Source organism: Nicotiana sylvestris, chromosome 5 (assembly GCF_000393655.2).
Source record: "Nicotiana sylvestris chromosome 5, ASM39365v2, whole genome shotgun sequence".
Taxonomy (NCBI): domain Eukaryota; kingdom Viridiplantae; phylum Streptophyta; class Magnoliopsida; order Solanales; family Solanaceae; genus Nicotiana; species Nicotiana sylvestris.
The window spans coordinates 110,112,750-110,138,292 of NC_091061.1; the positions used below are offsets into that span (position 1 = coordinate 110,112,750).

General features: G+C 36.3%; 1 protein-coding gene across 1 annotated transcript; it reads right to left on the reverse strand.

Annotated features, from left to right (window-relative positions):
• Positions 1 to 38: 38 nt before the first annotated feature.
• LOC104232124 (uncharacterized) lies at positions 39 to 17,648 on the reverse strand. The gene is made up of 18 exons (XM_009785233.2): positions 17,394 to 17,648; positions 14,501 to 14,570; positions 13,655 to 14,248; positions 13,363 to 13,554; positions 13,141 to 13,254; positions 12,542 to 12,600; positions 12,247 to 12,313; positions 12,053 to 12,104; positions 11,834 to 11,926; positions 11,570 to 11,653; positions 11,034 to 11,458; positions 5,693 to 5,754; positions 4,821 to 4,890; positions 2,560 to 2,640; positions 2,354 to 2,455; positions 1,415 to 1,539; positions 1,077 to 1,194; positions 39 to 579 (listed from the first exon to the last, which is right to left on the reverse strand). Exons 1-18 carry the CDS (start codon positions 17,447 to 17,449, stop codon positions 463 to 465), a joined length of 2,481 nt encoding a protein of 826 aa, XP_009783535.1. The 5' UTR covers positions 17,450 to 17,648; the 3' UTR covers positions 39 to 462.
• Between the last annotated feature and the right edge of the window lie 7,895 nt (positions 17,649 to 25,543).

A 25,543-nucleotide genomic window follows, 5' to 3' on the forward strand; every position in this document is an offset into this window, starting at 1 on the left:
CTCTATGATCTCATAGGAAGGATCTTTTCTAAGCAAAATTAAGTCAAACTAAAGTTACTGGCTTCATATTAGCGGAAGAAGAGTCTGGTATACATGGATACATAAGTCCTTACTTCACCCATACATAAAGAGCAGTGTGTATCCAAATTCAACCCACTACATTCTTTTCTTCCATTCTTATAAGGAATTTCCCATCAACATTATACATTGGAAACCGCCACTTTACTAACAAGATAGTAAAAGAACATTTCCTTTTCTACACTATCATCTTGTAACTCACTATTATTGTCACTTGATGAACAAATAAACTGACTATATATGCTCTTAAGGGGATTTAATGAAGAAAAAAAATACAAAAAGTGTCGCTTCAATTCTTTTGTGACCAATATAAAAAAGGGCATCTCATATCTAGCCTTTTGAATTCCAGGCGACAGATGAAATTTGTTCCAGCAGCAGCCCTTCTTAGACCTCTTGCAGTTTCTGCTCCATCTGATGGCCGTTCATTTCCTTCTGCTGAGTGTTTGGACTGGGTTCCTCATTCACTGGCTTGCTGTCAATAACCTCCTCGGCTGGCTTCCCCTGTATCATTCAATTATTTTAATACTGGCAAGTATAACCGCGTTCGGTTGGCAGTTCAAAGACGAAGTATGCTACATTAAAACTGGAATAAAGAGATAGTTGTAGGGCAGCAGGGGGGGAGGGGGGTATATCTCTCCTATAGAAGCCACACTATGAGAGCTTCAACCAGCGTTAAGAGACTGTAGTTACTTGACTCGACAAAATCCAACTGCATTTTCTATAGAATGTCCTTATTGCCCCTAAACTAGACAACTTGGTCTAATAAAGCAAGAAGATGGAGTACATAAAGCTTTATTCAGAAGTTAATATGGGTACAGGTCTGAAAGAGGCCGGTGGATGATGAAATACCAGTGGAGGTAATATTAATATCTACAGGTTAAATTGTATGCTCTTACAAATGCAGTAAACTAGGCTTGTCTTTTGACAGGAGATTCTAACACAATTTTAATTTAGTCGACAACATCTCAAAAATTGGATTTAAAAAATTATGGACTCACCTTGTTCTTGTCACGCCATCCAAGTCCAAATGGCACCGACAGCAAGCTGATCTTTCTAGCAGGTATCTCCGATGATGAATCTTGGTTGCCCCGTACCGGAGATGAAAGCTGTGTGGATCTATAGAAGAGCGTATTCATCCATTTTAGAGAAATAAAGATATGCTTGAAGAAATTACTGTATGTGGTTTGCATTACTAGTGACAAAGACATGGTAATAATCGGAGGACTTCATAACACAGGACATGATATCAGGAAAAACACTATGATAACCCGATGGGAGGTACAAATGGTGTGTCGATCAGTACCTCACGAGGATATCATATGTAAGGAACTATTACCTTGGAGAAGGTAATACTTTATTTTGTCCGGACTGGTATTGCAAGGTAGCCTCCAGCATTGATTCAGCCATAACAAGCCTCTTTTCCATCTCAGCGAGGGATCCCGTGGCTTCTTCATACTTCTCCTGCATAGCAATTGTAAACATGAGATATCCAATGTATTAGCCATTTATTTTATTATTTTCCAATTACACATTGTTGTTCCGAATGGACAAGAAGGGCGTCAATCCAATGATTTTAATGTGACTGCCTTTTTTTTTTTTGGGGGGGGGGGGGGGGGCTTGAAGGTTATGAGGAGCAATGAAATCCGTTAAATGGTATGTACAAAAGATGGCATCAGAATTATCTGCAGCCGTTCATGCAATTCTAGCATTTTTAGAGCAAAATACTGCGGCTTGCCAAAAATTGGGAAGATATGGATACTTTGGTTCAAAAGGTGAATAATAAATAAAGCATCTAGAAAGGACTACCTAAACACAACCCTCAAAAAGATGGTGCTTAAGGTCAAGTGAATAGAAGACTATATTAAGCACACCTCTTGTGTTTAAGCAGCTACGGTGCTCAAATTCACTTTAAAAGATCCACCAATGAAGATCTTCACCAAATCTAATGGAATCATAATATATTTATTAGGATTGAAAATATCAATAAAACAACTATGGATGTATGTTTTAGATGAATGAGGGACATGATTAAGCATCATCATGGACACCAATATGTTATAATTTGAATGAGCTTCTGCAAAAGAAAACATAAAGAGATGATATATCCACTATGCAGATCACGAAGAGTATTAGGAGAAATTCACTGCATTTAAAAATGTTCATCCAAATAAGCAGAAAAAGATTGACCTAGTTTACTAATTACTATAAATAAAATTGAAGTAACATGAAATATAAGTCAAAATGTTTCACCAAGAAATTCAATCAGTAGAAAAACCTGTAGCATTTGAGAGGCAAATCTTTGAGCTACTGCCTCTTGTTCAGCGAATCTACGAGCATCTTCCGTTACCCTCTGTTCTTGCTCAACCCTCATGAGAACCTAGAAAGCAATTTCATTCATATAAAACACCATAGCAAGCTAGAATGAAGATATTAGATAATATTCAGATATGTTATCATCAAATATTTAATGAGAATTGTCACCTGAAGCATGGCACTCTCTTGCTCTTGCTTATCAGCAAGTGCCTGTCGGAGCTCAACAACCTCTTGTTCTAATTGCTCAACCTAAATCACAGGGATATGCCAGTGTGCAAATGTCATCATGAAATTTAATCTTCACTTAAGGAAAGAAAAAGAAGAAACAACCCAAAAATAATAATCTACGTGGGATAAGAAAAAAGCAAAATATGAAAGAAGGGAAGAAACCAACCAATCAACTAAGCCCCATCAGTCTATGGGTGGGCGTTCGGGCAGTTTGGATTAGATATGAAAATTTCGGTTTGGATTTTCGATTTCCAGACAAAAGAAATGACAATCCAAATAATCCCGGATTGGATCGGATTTTTTAAGTTCGGCTTCGAATTAATCGATTTGGATATTTCGGATTTTCGATTTTGAGCCTATATATTGAGTTGTTTCTTATTCTTACAAAAATGAACATCCAAATGAAATATTCATGTTAAATTGCCGTAAAAGTTCCTCATTTTCACCGTAACCCTTCAAATAAAGTATTCTAGTAATGAAATTATTATCACGAGACATTAATAAGGCCAATAAGAATTAACAATAGTAAAACTATACCCAAATAGAAAGTATTCTGACAGTAACTTAATCATTAGTATTAAATATATGAGATAATATTTAATGGGTAGGATATTGGGCTGATTACCGTTGGCATGACCAATGGACTAATATCTAATGGATAGCACTAAGTATAAAATTTTTGGATTTTTGGATATCCAAAAATCCGAAGTACCAAATCCAACATCCAATCCGAAATCCAAAAATTTTAAGAATTAAATCCAAAATCCAAAAATTCAAAAAATCTGGATTTCGGGTTTGCCCAAACTATGCCCCTACCCATCACTAAATTAGTTGAGGTAGCTGTATGCACGCTCTTTTATTATTTCCACTTTATTCAGGCCCAAAGTACTTTCATTCTAGTACTCAGTAGTTTGTTTTTTGGGCAATTAGAGGTTCTCTAGATCTCCCGTTTATCCCTACTCAGATTACTGGTAATCACAACAAATTGGTATTGCCAATGTAGATTCTTTGTTTCCTTTGTGTTCTGCGCTTAGCTAAGTCCACTATAATTCAAAGAGATTTCAAGATTCTTTCCACTTCCCCATTTGGTGATTCAAACTCCAAACTTCTTGGTTGGAAGTTGGCAAGCTCTTACATGAGCCACTTCTCTTTAAGGCGTCTCATTTTAACCTCTATGTATGCTATTTGCAACTTCTGTTGGATGTGATCATTTAATCCTGTCCAATCTTGTACATCCCTCTTAGTGTCTGCATTTTTAGAACATTCTCATAATTGATCCATCACTGAATTAAGTGCTAGTCGTCAACCTACAGCAATCCTCCTCCATTATCCTAACTTGAGACTGATTATGCTTAACAAACATATGTGGAATTTATCAATGAAGTTTTGGAAAGAGAGTTTATTGTGCCAACCATCTAAAAAGTGTAGGAAGCTCTTTTCTTCCATGCTCAAAAAGATGTACAGCGGCAGACATTACAGTCAAACTTGTGAATCATAGGGAAGATGTGCTTTTGAACCAGAGAATTACAGTCAACCAAAACCACTTATCAAAAATAAAAAGGAAAGGAAAAAGAAAACAATCAAGCAAAACCCCAGAGAAGAAGAGATTAAAAAAAAAAAAATTAAACGATCCCTGGGGATTTTGAGGCACCTCCTTATGGTTGAGACTTAGTTTACTGGTGTCCCATCATCTCGAAAAAACCTAGGGATTTTTCACCCTCTACGTATCCACCCTACAATCCAAGAAACCAAACTGGGTCCAGGATGATAAGACAATTGTAACCCCTTATTAGACAATTGACTATTCTACGTGAACACCGAGAGTATTCAAGGTTGCACATGTTTATTTCATTGACGAATGCATGGTCCTAAATTGCTCGGACGCGGGTAAGGCTGTCCGAAACAGGTGTGGATCTAGAGGTCGGATCCTTCGAAATGTGAATTCTAAGATTGGAGGATATGGATCCTAGTACGGATACGGGTGCGGGGATGCACAAGCAATCAGATAATTAGATGCTTCACTTGACCAAATCCATCACAGGCTTATAAGAAGCACATCAAAGCATGCTGAGTAAAATGCCAGAAAGCTGGGGGTCTTCACTGTCTTTTGATATAGAGGGATGAGAATTATGAATGCAGGGATATAATTTTCTACTCAGGCGGAAGTATATAATGCATGCATAAACAAAACTCTTAAGTACCCTTGCGCTCAACTGCCGCCTATTATCCTGCTTGACCATCTCCATCAATGCTGTTTCCAACTCCTCTGCTCTGCATACATGGAAAAAACACAAAAGGACATCATTAGTCCACTTAATATCTCTTTTTTCTTTGTTTTCTTCACCCACACACACGAATAGGTATAAAATCTTGACCAAAAGTGCTACAGACAAATAGCAAAAATAAAGAAATGTTCAATGCCATTATTTATAAGGTAAGGATAAATATTAAACTCCATTGAGTTCCAAGTTTGATAGACTACTCTCTAAAGGGAGAGTTAAACTACCAAATTCTAAGCATCACGGTTCTCTCTTTTTATAAAAAATGACAGTCAATACAGACTACTTTAATTTTGAATAGATATTTTGCAATTCTTTTGGTGACCTTAGGCTGTCAGAGATTGGCTTACTTTCTCAGATACTTCCCTCATGCTTTGAGACAATTGATCAGAGCAGAAATTTGAGGCATCAAAACACCCCCTTTTGCTACTTAGTTACTCTTTCCCCACCCTGAATCATGAGGCACACAGAGGAAAGGACAAAAATTGGGAGAAAAGGTAGCAGAACCAAAAATAGGTGGGTTTCAACTGGATGGGAGGATCCATGGTTTCAAATTTGTTATTTACTTTGCCTCCTAAAATTAACAAAAAAACAAGGGTGATTCTTACTGCAAGTACAGAATGATTTCAGAAAAAGGCCACACCTTTGTTGTAGCATAAAGGTTTCACGAAAATATCAATCAACTGTTAAAAAACGTTCATAAGGTAAAGAAGTTACAGTTCGAAGTGACCAACTATGACAAAAGCCAAAATGCAAAGTAATACAACATTAACATTAACATCTAATATGTGCACCTTAGTTCAGCAGATCGTTTCTCCTCCAACAACTTGCACATCTCAACCTTCAGCCAAACCACCTGCATTGAAATCATACGTTAAAATATGCAAAGTGAAGGTACACCAGAATAATTTATGACCATTCACAGACTATTCGAAGCTATCTGAAATATTACTTTGATAATATCCTAACTAACAATCAAATTCCACAAATTTCTAAGAAGAAATAATCAAATCAAACAAGAAAAGATAAAGACTAAATTGGAGTTGAAGGTAGGGAAATTACGGAAAACAGAGATAAATGAAAAGATGGGAGGTGAAAAGATAAATAAAATGAAAAAGAAAAGAGGAATCATGTGAGTAAGTGAGTAATACTTTAGAAAACATATTCTATTACCTTACATCAGGCATGAATAGCAGGCAATACTGTATGATTAAATATGAAATAAAAGCCAGACAAGAGAAATAGCATTGAAAATCATAGATGCAGCTGTGTAGCATCATATTTCAAAAGACTTCTACAGCCAGTGAGTATTAAATTCAACATAGTACTTGATGTAAACTAGACATGAGAGCTACATGACACTTCAGTGCACATAACATATTCATTTGCAGTAAAGTCACACGGGATTGGTAATATACGCGTGTGCGCGCATGTGTATAAGTTTTTTCTGCTATGCAGGTCTCTATAATGATCCTTCCGCAGGTGCTAATAGGCGACTTGAGGCCAGGTAAATCAACTGACTTGTCTGTTAGTTTGATAGTTTGATAGTTAAATAGTAGTAAATAACCCTAATCCCATATGTATTAGGAGTAGGACATGTATTTTATATATATAGGGCTCATTGTATCATTGTCAATATTAATCAATAATATTTTCTCCCGTGCATTCTCACATGATATCAGAGCGTAGGCTTGCTTTGAGCACTCTAATTTCTTCAAAGTAACAGCGCCGGAGGCACGACCCAGCCAATTAAGGCCAGGAGCACATCGCCGGCACAAGGGACGAAACGACCGGTGCACACCTAAGGCGGACCAGCCGGCCCATCCCAAAGTCTAACTATGACCTTTTACTATAGTCCATTCAGATGTTTGGGGTCCTAGTCGGGTCAGTTCTACCTTGGGATTCCGCTACTTTGTCAGTTTCATTGATGATTATTTCAAGTGCACTTGGATATTTTTGATGAAAAATCGATCTGAGTTGTTTTCTATTTTCCAGACCTTCCACACTGAAATTCAAAATCAATTTGGGGTTTCTATCCGCACATTTCGTAGTGATAATGCCCTAGAGTATTTGTCTTCCCCATTTCAGCAGTTTATGAACTCCTATGAGATTATTCATCAAACATCTTGTCTGTACACATCTTAGCTGAAAGAAAGAATAGACATCTTATTGAAACTGTTCGTACCCTACCGCTGCGTTTTTGGGGAGATGCAGTTCTTACATCTTGTTATCTTATTAATCGTATGCCATCTTCAGCTATCCAAAATCAAGTTCCATTCTCTATCTTGTTTCCCCACTTACCTTTATTCTCTCTTCCACCCCGTGTCTTTGGGAGTACGTGATTTGTTCCCTACTGCTGCATTTTTGGGGAGATGCAGTTCTTACATCTTGTTATCTTATTAATCGTATGCCATCTTCAGCTATCCAAAATCAAGTTCCATTCTCTGTCTTGTTTCCCCACTTACCTTTATTCTCTCTTCCACCCCGTGTTTTTGGGAGTACGTGATTTGTTCATGACCTTACTCCAGGAAAAGATAAGTTAGCTCCTCGTGCTCTTAAGTGCATATTTCTAAGTTACTCGAGAATGCAAAAGGGATAGCGATGTTATTCTCCTGACCCTCAGCGATTTCTTATGTCTGTTGTTACCTTCTTTGAAACCCAATCATACTTCACAGGTCCAGTTAATCACTTAGATATTTCTGAGGTGCTACCAGTTCCTTCTTTTGGAGATTCAGTCCCTATCTCCCATTCATCTTCCTCCATAGCTCCACCACCTACAGTTCTAGTTGCAGCTCCACAACCTATAGCTCCAGTGCCACCACCGAGTCCAGTTCCACCAACTATAGCTCTAGTGCCACCACCTAGTCCAGTTCAACCTTCTACAGCTCCACCACTCCTGACTTATTATCGTCATCCGCGCCCAGCATCAGGCCCAGCTGATTCACGTCCTACACCTAACCCTGCTAATACTGCGGACTTGTCTCCTCTTAATCAACCGATTGCACTACGAAAAGGTATACGGTCCACACTTAATCCTAATCCTCATTATGTCGGTTTAAGTTACCATTGTCTATCATCATCCCATTGTGCATTTGTGTCATCTTTGTCCTCTGTTTCCATCCCTAAGTCACAAGTGAAGCACTGTCTCATCCCGGATGGTGACAGGCTATTGACGAGATGTCTGCTTTACATAGAAGTGGTACTTGGGAGCTTGTTCCTCTTCCTTCGGGTAAATCGACTGTTGGTTGTCGTTGGGTGTATGCAGTCAAAGCTAGTCCAGATGGCCAGGTTGATCGACTTAAGGCTCGTCTTGTTGCCAAAGGGTATACTCAGATATTTGGACCTTGAGGATGACGTTTATATGGAGCAACCACCTGGTTTTGTTGCTCAGGGGGAGTCTAGTAGCCTTGTATGTCGGTTGCGCCGGTCCCTCTATAGTCTAAAGCAGTCTCCTCGAGCCTGGTTTGGTATGTTCAGCACAGTTATTCAGGAGTTTGGCATGACTCGTAGTGAAGCTGATCACTCTGTATTTTATCGACATTCTGCTTCAAATCTCTGTATTTATCTGGTCGTTTATGTTGACGATATTGTTATTACCGGCAATAATCAGGATGATATTAGTAAGTTGAAGCAACATCTCTTTCAGCACTTTCAGACTAAGGATCTGGGCAGATTAAAGTATTTTCTGGGTATTGAGGTCGCGCAGTCTAGCTCAGGTATTTTGACCTCACAACGGAAGTATGCCTTAGATATTCTTGAGGAGACAGGAATGACAGGTTGTAGACCTGGTGACACTCCGATGGATCCGCATTCTAAACTTCTGCCAGGACAGGGAGAGTCTCTTATCAATCCTGCAAGATATAGGCGGTTGGTTGGTAAATTAAATTACCTCACAGTGACTAGACCTGACATTTCCTTTCCTGTGAGTGTTGTGAGTCAGTTTATGGATGCAGTTGTCTGCATTCTTCGGTATATAAAATCAGCTCCAGGCAAAGGCTTATTGTTTGAGGATCGAGGCCATGAGCAAATCGTTGGATACTTAGATGTTGATTGGGCAGGATCACCTTCTGATAGACGTTCTACGTCTGGATATTGTGTCTTAGTAGGAGGAAATTTGGTGTCTTGGAAGAGCAAGAAACAGAATGTGGTTGCTCGGTCTAGTGCAGAAGCAGAATATCGAGCAATGGCTATGGCCACATGTGAGCTAATTTAGATCAAACAGTTGCTCAAGGAGTTGAAATTTGGTGAGATTAGTCAGATGAGATTAGTGTGTGATAATCAAGCTGCTCTTCATATTGCGTCAAATCCAGTATTCCATGAGAGAACTAAACACATCGAGATTGACTATCACTTTGTTAGAGAAAAGATACTCTCGGGAGATATTGCTACAAAATTTGTGAAGTCGAATGATCAGCTTGCTGATATTTTCACCAAGTCTCACTGGTCCTCGTATTAGTTATATATGTAACAAGCTCGGTACATATGATTTATATGCACCAGCTTGAGGGGGAGTGTTAGTTTGATAGTTAAATAGTAGTAAATAACTCTAATTCCATATGTATTAGGAGTAGGACATGTATTATATATATAGGGCTCATTGTATCATTGTCAATATTAATCAATAATATTTTCTCCTGTGCATTCTCACATTGTCAATCCAGTGATGAGAGCCTGAGACTCCTAAATACTATGGCAAATAGAGATAACTCACACCCACTCTAGGTGATTAATTTTGACAAAACCATGATACATCCTTTATTTTTATTTTTTTGAAAGGTAAGATTTTAAAAAAAAAAGGATTCCTCCTTTATTATTGGTATCTTGGAGGATATGTCATTATGGAGGCACAAATATTATAACTGGACAGTACCATAGAATGTTGCTATATTCCCAGAAAACCTACATGCATTTTCTAGCTTTATTGGATGAAAAGATATTCGAAAATCTGACGGGAGATGTACTTGAACCAAAGGTCAGAGTTTTCTGATAAACAGGCTTTCGACACAGCAGTTAAAATAAATCAGAACGCCCGAGAGATGATTTTATTTTTTGATAAGACAGCGCCTAGAGAGATGATGTTGACTCTGTGTGTATATATAGAATATATCAGTACTCAAAAGACTTCATGTTGTTAGTACACTGGTAGGCTGTATCTTTCCTTTAAAAGCCAAACCATCTGACAAACAAGTCAAATATCTCATTAGGCTCTCCCTAATTTCACATTTCTGAAAAAAGTTCCTTGCCATTCTTTAACAATTATCTTTGACAAAACCCCATATATGGCCTTTTTTCTTCACAATCTATGCTCAGAAACACAAACTATGAAATCATTTGCTTTAATCAACAAACATCCAAAGCCTACCCCTACTGCATAACAAATCCAAGGACTGTCTTTTCTTCCTTCATTTGCTCTTTTTTCTTCCCTAATTCGCCAGAAGGTTCAGCTACTAAACCTGCAATTGCACACCTTCAGTTCAGCACCTGGTCCAAAGAGACTAACAAGAACATCGTCATTCGTACTATATCAGGCTGTGACTAAGGAACTGCCCATCAAAGAATGGCAAACTGAATCACTTTAAATAACAAGAGTCCGACAAACAACCACTCACTAAGCTTACAAGTCCAGTAACTACAGCGATTTTCCAATCTGTTTCTGCATCCAGTCCTTTATATGTTAGTTATGACCAAGCTAAAATCAGTGTTTGGCATCATAAGCTGAAGTTCCTGCCTCAAGTACATTCACTGAACTTTCTAATGAAGGTTCTTAACCAAGGAGGATTCTGCTAAACAAATGACCATTCAAGCTCACTCTGTGGTACATCTCTAATTATTCTGGAATCTTCCAGGTCACTTACTTTGAAACAGGAAAAATTAATTAAAGAGGGTTGTATCCTTGGACCAAAATTCTTAACTTGATCAATAACCATCTCAAGCTTTCACTTCCAAAATATCTCTATACAAAATACGACAAATTCAGTAAGCTGCATGAATAATTCTAAAGTGCTAGTTTAGAAAGTTAAATGAGACGATAAAGCAGAGTAGAATATGGTTATTAATAGTTGATCAGGAAAGGTTTGCAAGTTCAAAGGAGAATGAAATATATTATAATTTAGGAGAGATATGACCAAAAGCTACCTGTTCTTGAAGATCTGGAACAGAATCTATTTCCACATTCCCATTCAGGCTCATATAAAGTTCATCCATATTAGCAGATGCAATATCCGTCTGAGATGCATCACTATTTGTCTCTGCATCAGCCTTTTGATCTGTTTTAGTGACTCCTAAAATCGCAGATCCAGAATCATGCTTAAAACTGTACAGTTTAGATGCTAGACCCTGAGAATCCCTCAAAACTCGGAGCCCTTTAGTCCTCTCTTCCAATGCAGCCTTCACGGCTGGACGATGCTTATTTCTTAGTACTTCTAATCTAGCTTCACTGACGTTTTGATAGCCCATGCATGCAGTCAGAACAAGTTGACTGCTATCAAATGTTGAGCCAGCAAGCGACTGCAGCAGGGTGACTGCATCCCCAGCATCTTTTGTGGTAACTAATGCAGGTCCTGGGCAAGACCAAACTACATGAATTTTGTGCAACCCAAATTTGTATATAGAATAAAGCTGCAAGGAAGAAGAACTTGCAATTTGTCAACCCTTGTGAACTCAAAGATTACCATATAATTCCATCAAAGCAAGCGCTGTACGAAATAACATCACTCGATTTCCTTCAAACAGAAGCACATCCCATACCCTAAGGACTAAAACAAAGGAAAATTAATGAGAAAGGGCGTCAACAAACGTAAGATGATAAAGATGCAAATAAGAAGATTCTGAGAGCAGTGCCCTAAAATTAAGCACAATGACAACTTAAAACTTGGTTATATCTACATTATCGGCCACTATACAGCTTAAATTTTTCATGAGAGAGAAAAACCGACCACTTTCCCATGGAAGCATGTTCATAAATATGGAGAGGAACCATGGTCCTGTTACCCATGCTACTTGCACTCCCAGGTAATCCAGATGATTAACTGCAATAAAGCAATGGTGGAATAAGACACCAAAGAGTCAACAAATAATAATGATTACCGCCAACAGACTGATAGATAACCTGAAGAAAGGTGCTTCACAAAAGGAAATTAAAGTAAAAGCCATACCCAACTTTGGAAATCTCTCTCGCACCAACTCCTCAAGAACAAGTTGGTCAACCTGATAAGAGACTGTAGTAAATAAAATCTTGTGGATATGTTCATATTTCTCATATGCAACTGAAACATACCAAAGTAATGTAGTGGGGACGAAGATGTAGCACCAAGTTATGGCAAGCAAAAACCAAAACTTTTTTTTTTACCTGAGACTCTACCATCTCTTCTGAGTAGTATCCATCAAAGTAATCATCTAAAATCCCCATCAAAGTCCTGTAAGTGTTTTTCAACATTTTGATTTTGATGAGACAAAGCGACCAAAATTATACGGAAGCTCATTTTACAATTTACAACCCCATAACAAATAACTCTATAAGTGTGATGTGCTAAAGAACGCCAATGCTCTCTGAACTGTGAACTGTGAGTAGAAGCTCTCCTCTACATATAAATGAAGATGTTCCTCTGGAAAATTAGATGCAAACAAAGTTAAGAACAACATACCAAAATGCATTTTCCTCCGGCATTAAAAGCAATAACAGACCAGCAAAGAAATTCATGGCCTGCATTATTAGACAAAAAGTGTGGTTTGATCGACACCAAAGGATTATTAAATAGGTGAAGCATAAGATGAAAGAAACAGATTTTTCACAAACTAGAAATATAGCACTCGTATGCGCAGATAATATTTAAAAGAAAATAGAGTTTAGAAATAAACCCTAGAATGAAATGCTGATATACACAGAAGAAGAGAAATAACACCATGTCTACAGCACCTCTTAGAACTGTCTGGGAACAATGTCCGACACACTTAAATAGATGATAAGATTCGGCATCTCTCACTTACTTCAAGAATGCAAATATTTAAATAATAATCTTCTCCACATCGTAGTAATTCATCAACTATTATTTTAAGGGCAAAATCGAATCAACAACCGACTTGTAATGTTGGTAACCCAATTTTCTTCTGGCGACATGGTCAAACAGAATTTCAAAGAACTTGACAAACATGAATAGCTTCCCCCACAATTTCCAAATTCCCGGAGGGGAAAAAGAGGAGAAAAGGACGAGTACATAAAAAAGAGATATGCTGACAGAAATACCTGACAATAGCCAACCGAGGGATTGTGTCGAGCATAGGCTGTAAGTAAACGCCTTAAGGCATTTCTCCCATCCTCATCTAGAGCAGGATGTCCAGGAAATGTTCGTGGTAGATCCTGCAATAAACTGCAAGATAAGCTTGGACCCGAAATGGAAAAACCAGCAGTAACATAGAACGCAAAAGGAACTCAAAAGCATAGCTGAGATATAGCACATTCAATAACCTTCTCAATCTGCCCTCTCCATTTTTCAGGTATAGATACACTGTCTATGCTCGCGTCCACTGAACTTCCACAGTCCTCTGATTCCACACTTTTAAGCTCCGTATTATTACCAGATCTAGTGCCTAATGCAAGCAAATCTTGATAATAGGTCCCCACTTTGCGTGCCCTCACACCCACAAAGGCTTGCCAAAGCTGTGATTCCAATATTAAGCTTACATGAATAAAGCTAGTGCATGAACTCAGATTACTTTAAAGAACACAATCATAAGGAAATTTCAAAAATTCTATGTACCTCTCCCCTAAGAGCCATGGGTACTCCACCCTGAACAAGACACTCCAATTCTTCTTTCCAAGGAGGCAAAGACTCTTGACTAGTATTAGCCAAATGGCCAGTAGTATCATTTAACGGAATGTCTTGCATCGAATCTAACTCCGATTTGTCCAAAGATTCTGACCTTTCTATATCATAAAACTCATCTTCTGAGTCCTCTTCAGATACTCCTTTTGTGGGTCTAGACTCTTCAATTGCAGGAAGGTGCTTCCTCGGACCAGAATCTTGCTCCTGTTTGGCTAAGTTTACTTTCTTTTTGACACGAGTGTTCATCATATCCTCAACTGCCTGTAGAGAGGGTCTAATTTCCGTCCACATCTGAGCCTGACAAATTTTCCTCTCCACAGAGGTCAGTATGACATCCTTCTCAGTTGCATTTTCAAGTTGACCTTCTTCCCCGTTCTGTGCATCACAACTTACCTCCTGACTAAATGGTTTGGCACCAGGATTAGTAGAACTTTTGTCTGCAGATATCCCATTTATGGGTAACTGAGCAGACTCTGCTTGACGCTCCAAAAAATCGTTCCACCTATCAGACCTCTCTTCCTCTTCTTCCTAAAAAAGAAACGAACACAAAGTGAGATAATGAGGAAATATTCACTGCTTGATTGCTGAGAAGTGTGGTAGACTTAAAATAAACAGAAGACAAGATGTTTGCAGCTTCGCTTCAGCTGACTACAGAGAAATTGTTTATTTTTGGTCTTCCCTTCTTCTGCCCACCCCCTGGTCTCTTGTCTAATCTTCAAAAAAAAAAAAAAAAAAAAAAGTACATTAACTGGTAAAACAGCAATAAGAACAAAAGAGTACCTTGTAGATATTAGCATATTCACGGTATCTTTGTACATGCTGAGGTCGTACAGCAAATCCATAAGCATCCCTGTTAACAATGACACTAATTAGTGGGAACAAGAAAATTAAGGAACGGTTTATGGAAACAAAAATCTTTACATGGTTAAGTTCCCAGGAAAAATATTAATGTACTGCCGTGATGATATGGTTATCACTTCATATTACTTATCTTTTCTATTAGTTAGAGAAAATACTAGAATTTTTTTTTGATAAGATAAATAAAATCAAAATAAATCTTATTAGACATAAAATTTTACTTTGTATTAATTACTTCTTGTTAGGATAGAGTTCTAGTAGTTTCAAAAACTCTTATTTCTTCAAAATTCCCCGACATATATACATATAGGGTCTCCATATTCTTGTTTAAATGGATAATATTGGTTGAATTGATTTAGTGTAACAATTTTTCTCTCTAACCTTTCTCCCTACGTCACCTATCTCTATTCCTACACCCCCTCTCCTTTTTATCTCTATTTCTTCTCTTACTATATCTTCTCTCTTCTTCCTAGTTCTCATCTCTTCTGCTTGCTTTTCTCCCTTAACACTTATCAGTACAATGTCAATATGGTACTGAAGCACAGGTTCCTATGCATCACACTAATACACTCTTTACACTTGAAATAATTATCTGGCCACTCATGGCCTAAGCTGTTCGTCCACTTCAGTATGGTGGTTTTCACGAGTATTTTATTCAATCAAAGGATCAATAACCACATTATATTAACTCAAATCTTTTGAGAGTCAGACTAAACAATCTCACTTGTTGTATCGAATTTTCTCCAATTGGAAGAGAATAATGAGATCATGAGGATATCATGATCACTTGAAATAATTAATCTTTTGTTCTGATAAGGTATTTTATTGATGCAAACAACACCAAGCAGGTGCTAAGTCTCTGATAGTAAGCACCCTCCACTTCCAACCAAGAGGTTGTGAGTTCGAGCCACCCCAAGAGCAAGGTGGGGAGTTCTTGGAGGGAAGGATGCCGAGGGTCTATTGGAAACAGCCTCTCTACCCTAGGGTAGGGGTAAGGCCTGCGTACACACTACCCTCCCCAGACCCAACTTGTGGGATTATACTGGGTTGTTGTTGTTGTTGTTAAGGACATGAAGCCTAAAAGAGAGCCACACTCATCTACATTTTGCATTATACACCACAAGTATAAAACAGTAAGTACCTGTACTTTAAATATTGCATAACCTCTTTTGTCAAAAACATACACTGTATAGCCTCATTTTTCCCCTTAAAACATCTCTTATTCCTTTCACAACAAATAGCTCACAGAATGTAAGATGGGACAGTATTCCATATTGCTTTCATTCCCTTTCTCATCTTTTGCCCTTGCCTACACTCCGGAGCTTGTTTCATACTATTTGTAATTACCCCTTATACACCAAATAGGTTTAGAATCAAACCCAAAATTTGCAAAGTAGCAACAATGGAGAAGTAATATTTTGCTAATTTCCGCATCTCCATTGCTTAAATTGCAGCTGCTGCATAAGTTGAGTTCCCTTCTCCGCACCTCTTTAACTCTCATCACTTCACCCTTTTTTTTTGTGATAAGTCAAAAGAAAATGTAAAAAAGTTGTACATCAACACTTTATCTATTAGTTAGAAATGAAATAAATAAAATCTTAATTTAAAGATCATGTTATCTTTTTAGTAATAAATAGAGTTACAGTAGTTTCAAAAGTTCTAATTAGTTTAGAATTCCCTATGCTATAAATAGAATCTTCACATGATTTGCTTGAAATTCTCTGTATTATATATGATTAATTGATTTACTAATATAATTTCTCTTTCTATCCCTTCTCCCTTCAGTCCCTCCTCTATTTTCTTATCGTTTTCTATTTACTATTATAATTTCCCTTCTCATTTTTGTTCTTCTCAGTTTCACCCATTCCTCATTTCTTTCCTGTACTCTCTCTCTCTCTTGTCCCTATTTGGTACTATATTAGTACATATTAAATAGGATAAATTAACTTCATTTTTATAGAATGCCCAAAGCTTGTTAAACATTGATTGCTCAAAGAGAACAAGCCCATTAAGACCAAAAGTGAATGAAGATTATGTTTAGCTCCTACTTGGTTTTATTATTTAAGTTAAATTTATTACTTGCAAAAGCGGTTGTCAGATAATTGATTTAAATTTTCACTTTGTTTTAAGCACATTCGGCTAATAGGTGAAAAATTGATTTTCTCACAATAGACCAAATTGATTTAATGTAAGCAACCGAAGTCCTTTTTCCCTTTTAAGTGGAGGTGCTGCAGTCTAGTGGTTGTCATGTTAGTTTCTTCATTAAGAACAAGATTACGTACTTCTTCACTGATTACCTACTAGAGATTGCTAACACGAATTAGAACATCCAACATTTTCATGAACAAAGCTCAATTTTTTTTTTATCCCCATCACTTTACTACGCACCTAAGGTGCAGCCTAGCTGTCAATGAAGTAGGCGAAAACCTTGGAGACGGGGGTTTAAATCTTGGTGAGACAAAACATGCTAAGTCATTTTTTCTATCTGCCTATCTGCCTAAACCTTGATTGGCAATATTACCGGTACAGTGGGAGATAACAGGTACTTGGTGGAATAGTCGACTAAAAAAAGTCTGATTTACTACACACCGCAGTACACTTCACTCAGTCACCAAAACACACTTTGAATTTACAATCAAAGAGAAACTTGATGTTCATATAAACATTAAAATCAGAGGAAGTTCATCTGGGCAGTAAATATTTTCTTTTTTTTTGCAATTCCTGGTGAGATATAAATAATAATGAAGAATCCAAACAGCATGAGTCATGGATCGAGCTGACAAAGTGGAAGGGGAAGAGAGATTTAAAGGAGTACCTCTTGTTGTCAAAAGAGATGAGAGGTGGATTCAAAACCGCTGTTTCTGCCTTCATTGACGGTAGAAACGATCAACCAAGAATTGTTCAAACTCGGAAAAATTCCTAGATCTTTCCTCCCCAAAAAAATCTAAATGGATTTTAATTTCTTTTTCTCCGCAACAAAAAGACGAATGAAGAAAAAGGGTCTTTAACTTCTGACTTGAAGATTAGAATATCAAGGCTTGGTCTTCCATTACACAGTGCAGTTTCAATTAAAGAGTGGTGGGTTCAGTTCGTACTCAATGCTTAAGCCCTGAGTGTGGGGGTAGAGGGGGGTGGGGTCAAGAAAGGGGGTGGGGATGGGCACGTCACATGGGAAATGCGAGATTACCGTCAAGTTATGATGACATGTGAAAAGGTGATTGCTTAACACTCTCAGTTCTAAAGCCTATTTTTAGTGAAAGTGAATTTAGAATTTAAAGGGAAATATGTAGACAGATTTGAGCGATCTTTAATTCTTAGGGGTCAAGTGTTTGTGTGTGGGCACAAGATGTTGGTTCAGTTCTGAAGAAAGGTGAAATTAATTTTTCGTCTATCCCCACAACACTTCACCTACCCCCTTCCTATATTCTTCATGTTGGTTTTATTGCTCTTTCCCTTCAATTTGTACGTTTCTTTCTCACATAGTTAATAATGGTAGTGATGGCGGATCTATGTAAAGAGTTATAGATGCTCAAGCACTCATTGTCTTTACCCGAATTTAAGTATATTACATAGGTAAAAAAATATTAGATAAATAGTGAGTGTGCACTTATAGCTAAGTTCTTTTTCCGTGTTCTTTAAGAAGTCTTTCCGACGAGCGTGCATGACTTTAAAATTCTGGATCCACCGTTGAATGATAGTATTAGTACCTATAGTTTAAGAAGGGTGGCAAGTTGGCAACGAGTCAAATCAGAGGCATATTCAGGATTTAAATGATATGGGTTCAACTTTCAAGGTTTTTAGCATTGAATCCATTATATTTTTAAATTTATGGTTTCATATCTACTATTTTTATAATTTTAATGAATTTTTACATATAAATTTTTACTTGTAAAAATTGCACGGGGCACCCTATTTGGTCACCCCCATTTAATTTATACTCATTTTTTTAAAAACTTTTAACTTGTACCCACTTTTTAAACAACTTTAGCCTCATTTCTCCTCCTCCTTCTCCTCCTTCGTTTTCTTCCTTCTTCTTCTACAACGATGACTTCAACATTGCGCTCTTTGATTAATGAAGCTAAAGCAAATATACTGAGGACTTCCACTTGGATTATTATAACATTAAAAATCCCAAACCATGAGATAATAAAAGTTCTTTGAAATTTCAGTTCTGTATTTGTGAATTTTGGTGAAACAAACTAAAGTGGCATATGTCAATGATTATTAAATACATTATGTCGTCTCTTTTTACAATGATTCAGAACTGTACAGAGGAGATGGAGGTGATGTTAATGGACATTGGGTTTATAATAAGGTACAATATTTTCAAAATTAATGGAAACTAACTTTTCTCATTACATACAAGACATATTGTTTATTAGTCCAATGCGTTGACAAACTTAAATGTGAGTGAAAACTACGGATACCTTGTATACTGTGTACACATTGGACAAAAGAAAGAAGAGTTTGGATCAGATAGCATAAAACATGAGAGCATAAAACATGTTGAAGTTAATCAAATATAGAACAAAAACTTCAGCTCTGGAGCTGAAGTTCCCCAGTTACAAAGACAAAAATTTCAGCTCTAGAGCTGAAGTTCGCCAGTTACAAAACAAAAACTTCAGCCAGTTACAAAAACAAAAACTTCAGCCAGTTACAAAAACAAAAACTTCAGCTCTACAGCTGAAGTTCGCGAGTTACAAAACAAAAACTTCAGCTCTAGAGTTGAAGTTCGCCAGTTGCAAAACAAAAACACAAAAACAAAAACTTAAGAAATTCACGAGTTACAAAACAAAAACTTCAGCTCTAGAGCTGAACTTCAGGCTCGGCTACTAGAATGCTGAAGTTTTGCGTGATTGTCTTTGCTACTTCAGCCCTGTATGCTGAAGTTATACGAAAAAGCGGGTACGCTTGCAATTTCTTTTGCAAAGCGGGCACGAGTTAAAACGTGACACAAAAAGCGAGCATAGATGCAAATGCCCCCTTTTACTTCCGCGTCGAAAATTATGGGCTCAATTGAACTCGTCGGTTCAACACCATACGCCCTTGAGTCAAATTACTTGTTCTTTTAGTTGGTTTAAAGAATACGATAATGCATTACAATTTTTTTTTCATGGATTATATCAATTTGTATATGACGAAATATTGTTTCTTAACATGATTTTAATCAAATAGACCAATTTATGGTAAATTTGAGATAATTTTGTGCAATTGATTGACGTTTACATTACCGAGTCAAATTTCTTAATGTATGTTCTTATTCATTGTAAAATACATTAGATGTGTGTGACATATTTAATCTTTTAGTAGAGTGCCTTCCATACGAAATTAAACGTAAAGGTGATATATAGTAGTAGCAGCCAAAGTGATAAGTAATTATTTTCGATCATAACAATTGATTGTAATCAAATATTAAAACGCATAAATAATTAACATAATTGTGTGTGCAAAATAGGGTTGTTTAAGGAACTAGCGAGACCGAGCCAGTTCAGAAAAATAGTAGCCATATTGGCTCCGATTTCGGACCGGTATCAGGCGGGGGTTACTGGTCTCTTAAGGGGCCGAGGTTTAGGGGGTCTTATCAAACCCGTGCATGTTCGGGTCAATCTGAGTCGGACTAATTTTTTTAAAAATTTAATAGAAAAATATACTATAAAAATAGTATAATATAATTTTTATTTTAATATTTATAAACTTGTAATTTATAGATTAGTAGTTAATGACCAAAATTTACTTTAATACTTGAACTTGCATATTTAATGTTTATAACAACTAAATCGAAACATTAATTTATAATAGTGCAATTCATTCAAAGATTAAAAATACAATTTTCTAATTTAATAAACATAATAAAAGATAATAAGAAATTCAATTCCTAGATAATTTCTCCTCTTTCTTTATTTTTCCGTTCCATCCAATTCAATCTCTAACTTTCTAGCCGCCTTCTACTTTATCTCTCACATGTGGGTGCCTATAAAATAAGTGTCTAACAAGAGTACGCCTCCCCCCCCCCCCCCGCGGTCGTCCCAGGATTATACTTATAATATGTATGGGTACAAAGTTAATATTGAATTGTATCTATATCTATTCAATCAAAATAATTCATTGATTTTTTATAGCAATTTAAAAAAGAGTGCGAGAGAGAATTAAAGTTGAGACTTGAGATACAGAGAATTGTGTATGAAAAATGATGTGGGGGAGGCTATTTATAATAATTCAAAAGGGTAAGGATGTAATTTTTTAATTTTTAAGGGTGGGGGTGTTATTTTTTTTTTTAATTCTAGAGGTTAAAAATGACCAATTTTGTAAAAAAAATAGTCATTAGACAATGGTCAAACCAAATTTTGACTACCGCCAATGGTAAAAAATTTAAAAGAAAAAAATAGTGACCGTTATACCGGGCCGGGCCAGGCCGAAGGCTCGATAAAAATTGGTAATTTTTTACCAGGTTTACCAATTCCAGGGATACTGTAAGCTAATCTGAACCGACATGACCCTTGGTTTTCATAAAGGTCGGCCCATCCCCACACCTTTTTCGGGCCAATCCGATTGGATCTCATCGATTAATACTAGGTGACTCTACTTCTGAAACACCTTTAGTGTAAAAATTGAAATCTATACCTAAGTTGCCCCATTACATCTTAACATATTAAAAAGAGATACTTTACACGATAAAGGATCTTTATTGTATTGGCCAATATCTGACCATCACGATCGAGTTGACCGATGCCCTGTCTAATTAATCGGACAGTAAAAATTAATAAAGCCCACTCCATTTCTCCTCTCTGACATCCGACAAATCGGTAAGAGTGGCGCCTAAAATCATGGCCAAGACACATTGGTGGCAAGAAGACGTCAAGTCAAGCAAGGGGCAAAGGTGTCTTGATTATATATAGCCAAGGAAAGCTTTCAATAGGGGGGCTGCTCCTCCTACCTCCCTCGAAAGAATGAAAAGCTCTCTTCGAGTATTCTGGAGACAGAAGAAATGGCCTGTAGAAAAATATGTAAATCTACTTCCTCATCGATTGATGCGGGATACAACCTTGAATCTGAATAAGATCATTTATATTTCTTTCATCCCATGTGCGATCCATACTCTTAGTTTCTCGATCTGGAATTAATTATGTCTGACTGAGATTTACCCCTTTATCTTTGGTTGATTTGCTCAAAAAAGTTTTAATATCTTTTGAGTCAAACACTTATATTACAATGATATTTTATTTGGTTTATTGAATTCTTAGACAATAACAAACGTGTATATCCAACTTTTAGAAATCAATAATCATATTTTATTTTTCATTCTTCTATAAGAAAATAACCATGGTTGTACAAAATTTATCAATACAGTGGGGCTCTAATAAATTTTCTCTCCTTTAAATTAATAGGTTTTCCTGTCAAGTTGAGTATAATTTAAGAAACTTTTGACCTTTTGCGAGTTATCTTCCATACCATAATAATAAGATAAAAGGACATCACATTTGTTGTTATTTCATGAAGCTTTTGTTCTACAAAATGGTTCTAACTAATATGTCAAATGCTGTAAATATAAGTAAAGGTTTTGACAATTCATGTGTATTAGGATTGCAATCTAATAGGAGTACTATATTATAAACGCTCCATATGGTGCATTTATGAGAAACTTTAACTTTCAACCTCAAGCAAAAGTACTCCTAGTATTGCAGAAGTAACATCCAAACTAATGGTGTAAGATTCAAGTGGAATACACTATAAACATTCTTGATCTATGTACATTGAAAGATTTAACTGATTTATTAAAGTTTCATAATTGTCGATGTCGTCCTTATGCTGGTGGGTGGGGCGGGGAGGGGGGGGAGGGAGAATTGTTTTGTCTGCTAGGTTCTTACCAAAAATTATAGAACCACTTAAAATTTATTCAAGTAACGATGCTATTGACGGTAAATTCAAATACAAGTAATAAGTTTATTGTCAATAGTTACATTTTTTTTTTCCTAACACATATTACGATTGAAATTTCTCTGAAGAGAAGTTTGGCGATGAAGAAGTTTCAATGAAATCTATATCTATATTAAAAGGAGAGTAGTGAAGCATGAGGTTGAGCTAAGTGACATATTGAAAAAACACAACTTGACACTTTTACAATATAATCTAAATAGATTTAGATAAATCTAATAAGGATTAAGACAAATTAAATTTGATAAAATTTAGTTTATGGAGGAAATCAATTAAATTGACTCATAATTTCATACTAAATAGATTTTGAAAGCTTTCTAAAAATTAAGAATTCTTATTTAATATTTATTTACTATCAACATGATCAATTTTCTTTCATTTCATAATTTTTATATTGTTTGGAAACATTACGTAGAGAAATAAAATGATAATGGAAATGCTACTATAACAATTAGATATAATGTGTTTAAACATTTAAAAATATATATATTTATGATTATTATATGAATTGAGTGCAGTAGTTTAAGTTCAAAAGCATAACATAGTTTTTTTAAAAATGTGGTCCAATTTAGAAAGTAGAAGGATAAGATATATTTAAATTTGAGATTTTTTTTGAAATATGATAAGAAAATCATATTTTGGAATATGAACAATAGAGTCAAAGTTACTATTGAAATAATTTTTAATTTCTATCTGTATTATATTAGAATGAGTGTAGTAGAAATGAATATTAGATTCAAACAAGAAAATAAAAAGCCACATGCAAATGTAGTAATATTAAATATTGAATAATATAATAGCAAAAATAAGGAACAAATAGAAAAAAATAAAAAATTAACAAAAAAAAAGATAAAACTTATTTAAATTTTAATGATTTTTTATCTATTATGATAAGAAAGGTCATAATGCGGATAAGGTCACATAACTCAAGTCTAATAGATAAAACGGAAAAGGGTCAGCTTTGCCCCTCAACTATTACATTTGGTCTAATAATGCCCCTCATCCACCTATTGGGCCAAATATACCCTTCTGTTCAGGTTTTTTGGCTCACACATGCCTATTAAGTTAACAGCCCACTTCAGCTTTTAAATCAAAATTATTTTTAATGACGTGGCATAATATTATTGGTTGTTTTAAAACCCACCCCAATATATCCAACCCACCCACCTGTTTGAGATCGACCCGACCTAGCATATAGATTACCCACTAAACCCTATAACCCGTACAACTGAAATAGCCCATGACCATATCACAAGTCTTTTCCATCGCTTCGATTTCTGCTCGAAGTTTGAAACTTTCTCTTCCAAGGATACGTTTTTCAAATCTGCAGCTTTACTCCCAACCATATCATCCACCGTCTTCCTCATCTTTTTCATTTCGAGACGAAGGGCATTCAACGAATTTCTTTGCTTATGGATAAACATTGACACATGAGGTGGAAGTTCTTCGTCGCGCCAATCCCAATATCGACAATCATTAGTCTCATAACGACAATATTTGTAGAATCTACGACCACCATTCAAAAGTGTCGTAGCAGTAAATTGGTTGGCAATCAATCCACAATAACGTGTACGGTTCTCACTTTGGTCACGGGAAGAAGCAGAAGAAGAGGGAAGAACAAAAAGAACCCTAATTTTCAGAGATGAGAGTATCAGTCGTATGAATTTCGAAAGAAGTAGAAGAAGATTCAGACAATTTGAAGCTAAAACAAGATGAAGAAGATGTAAGAACTCTGATTTTCAGAATTGGGAGAGGGTAGAAGAAGAACAACAAGAACCCCTCTGGGGAGCTTCAGTCGTATTTAGTCGTGTAATTTGGTCTGGGGAGCTTCAGTCGTATGGGTTATAGGGTTTAGTGGGTAATCTATATGCTGGGTCGGGTCGATCTTAAACGGGTGGGTGGGTTGGACATCTTTGGGGTGGGTTTTAAAACAACCAATAATATTATGCCATGTCATTAAAAATAATTTTGATTTAAAAGCTGAAGTGGGCTGTTAACTTAAAGGGCATGTGTGAGCCAAAAAACCTGAACAGAAGGATATATCTGGCCCAATAGGTGGATGGGGGCATTATTAGACCAAATGTAATAGTTGAGGGGCAAAGCTGACCCTTTTCCGTAGATAAAATAAAAAATAAAAAATAAAAAAAGTTATAATGTGAGAATATTTATAAATAATAAGTTTAATATCACGACTCAAAATTCACTACTCGTGATGGCACCTAATGCAGCCCGCTAAGTAAGCCAAATAACAATAAACCATAATATAATGATAATGATAATGATAATAGTCAAAATAAAATAACTGAATTTTATACAACTCCCCAAGGGCTAGTAGTACAAATCATGAGCTTCTAAGATTTAGAGTTTACAAAACTAATATGACATAAATACATCATCTGTCCGAAATATACATGAACAGATTTATAAATCTAAAGCTACCAAGAACAAGAGGCAGTTATAGCTGAAATGCAGGTACATCTTCAATGCCAACTCTCGCCATACATAGCAATACTAACTCCAAAATCTACACGCAAGGTGCAGAAGTGTAATATTAGTACAAATGGCCTCATGTACTCAATTAGTAACAAAACTAACCTTAGTTGAAAGTAGTGACGAGCTGGGACAAATACTCAGAGTCCAATACCAATAGCCAAGAATAACTCGTAACAATATAATAAAAAGTAGTACAAGTAATAACTCAAAGATAGAATGCTCAGCTAGTTCACAGTTACAGAAAATAGACATGCTTTTCAGGTATAAGAGTAAAACCCAACTCTTTCACCGAAATTACCAAAATATGAGTATATTAGAAAAACTGTGATTTTTCCCAAAAACTTTCAACAATAGATAAGATATTTCATTATCAGATAACATGAGATGTGCACAAGAAGTCATGAATGTCACAATACCGTATCTGCGACGTGCAGCCCGATTATATAAATATCACTTACAACTCGGCCCTCAGGTCCCAACTCAATCATCAATCTATCTAGTCTCTCGGGCTCATAAATCTCATGTTAGTCAGCCCAAACA

What these genes read in the sequence shown, in the direction of transcription:
- LOC104232124 (XM_009785233.2), bottom strand. Translation starts at nt 17,449, where the DNA reads ATGAAGGCAGAAACAGCGGTTTTGAATCCACCTCTCATCTCTTTTGAC. An exon ending in AGAGAGATTTCCAAAGTTGG is followed by an intron (nt 11,927 to 12,052) that starts GTATGGCTTTTA and finishes GCTTTATTGCAG; the next exon opens with TTAATCATCTGGATTACCTG. An exon ending in AAAGTATTACCTTCTCCAAG is followed by an intron (nt 1,195 to 1,414) that starts GTAATAGTTCCT and finishes GCTCTTCTATAG; the next exon opens with ATCCACACAGCTTTCATCTC.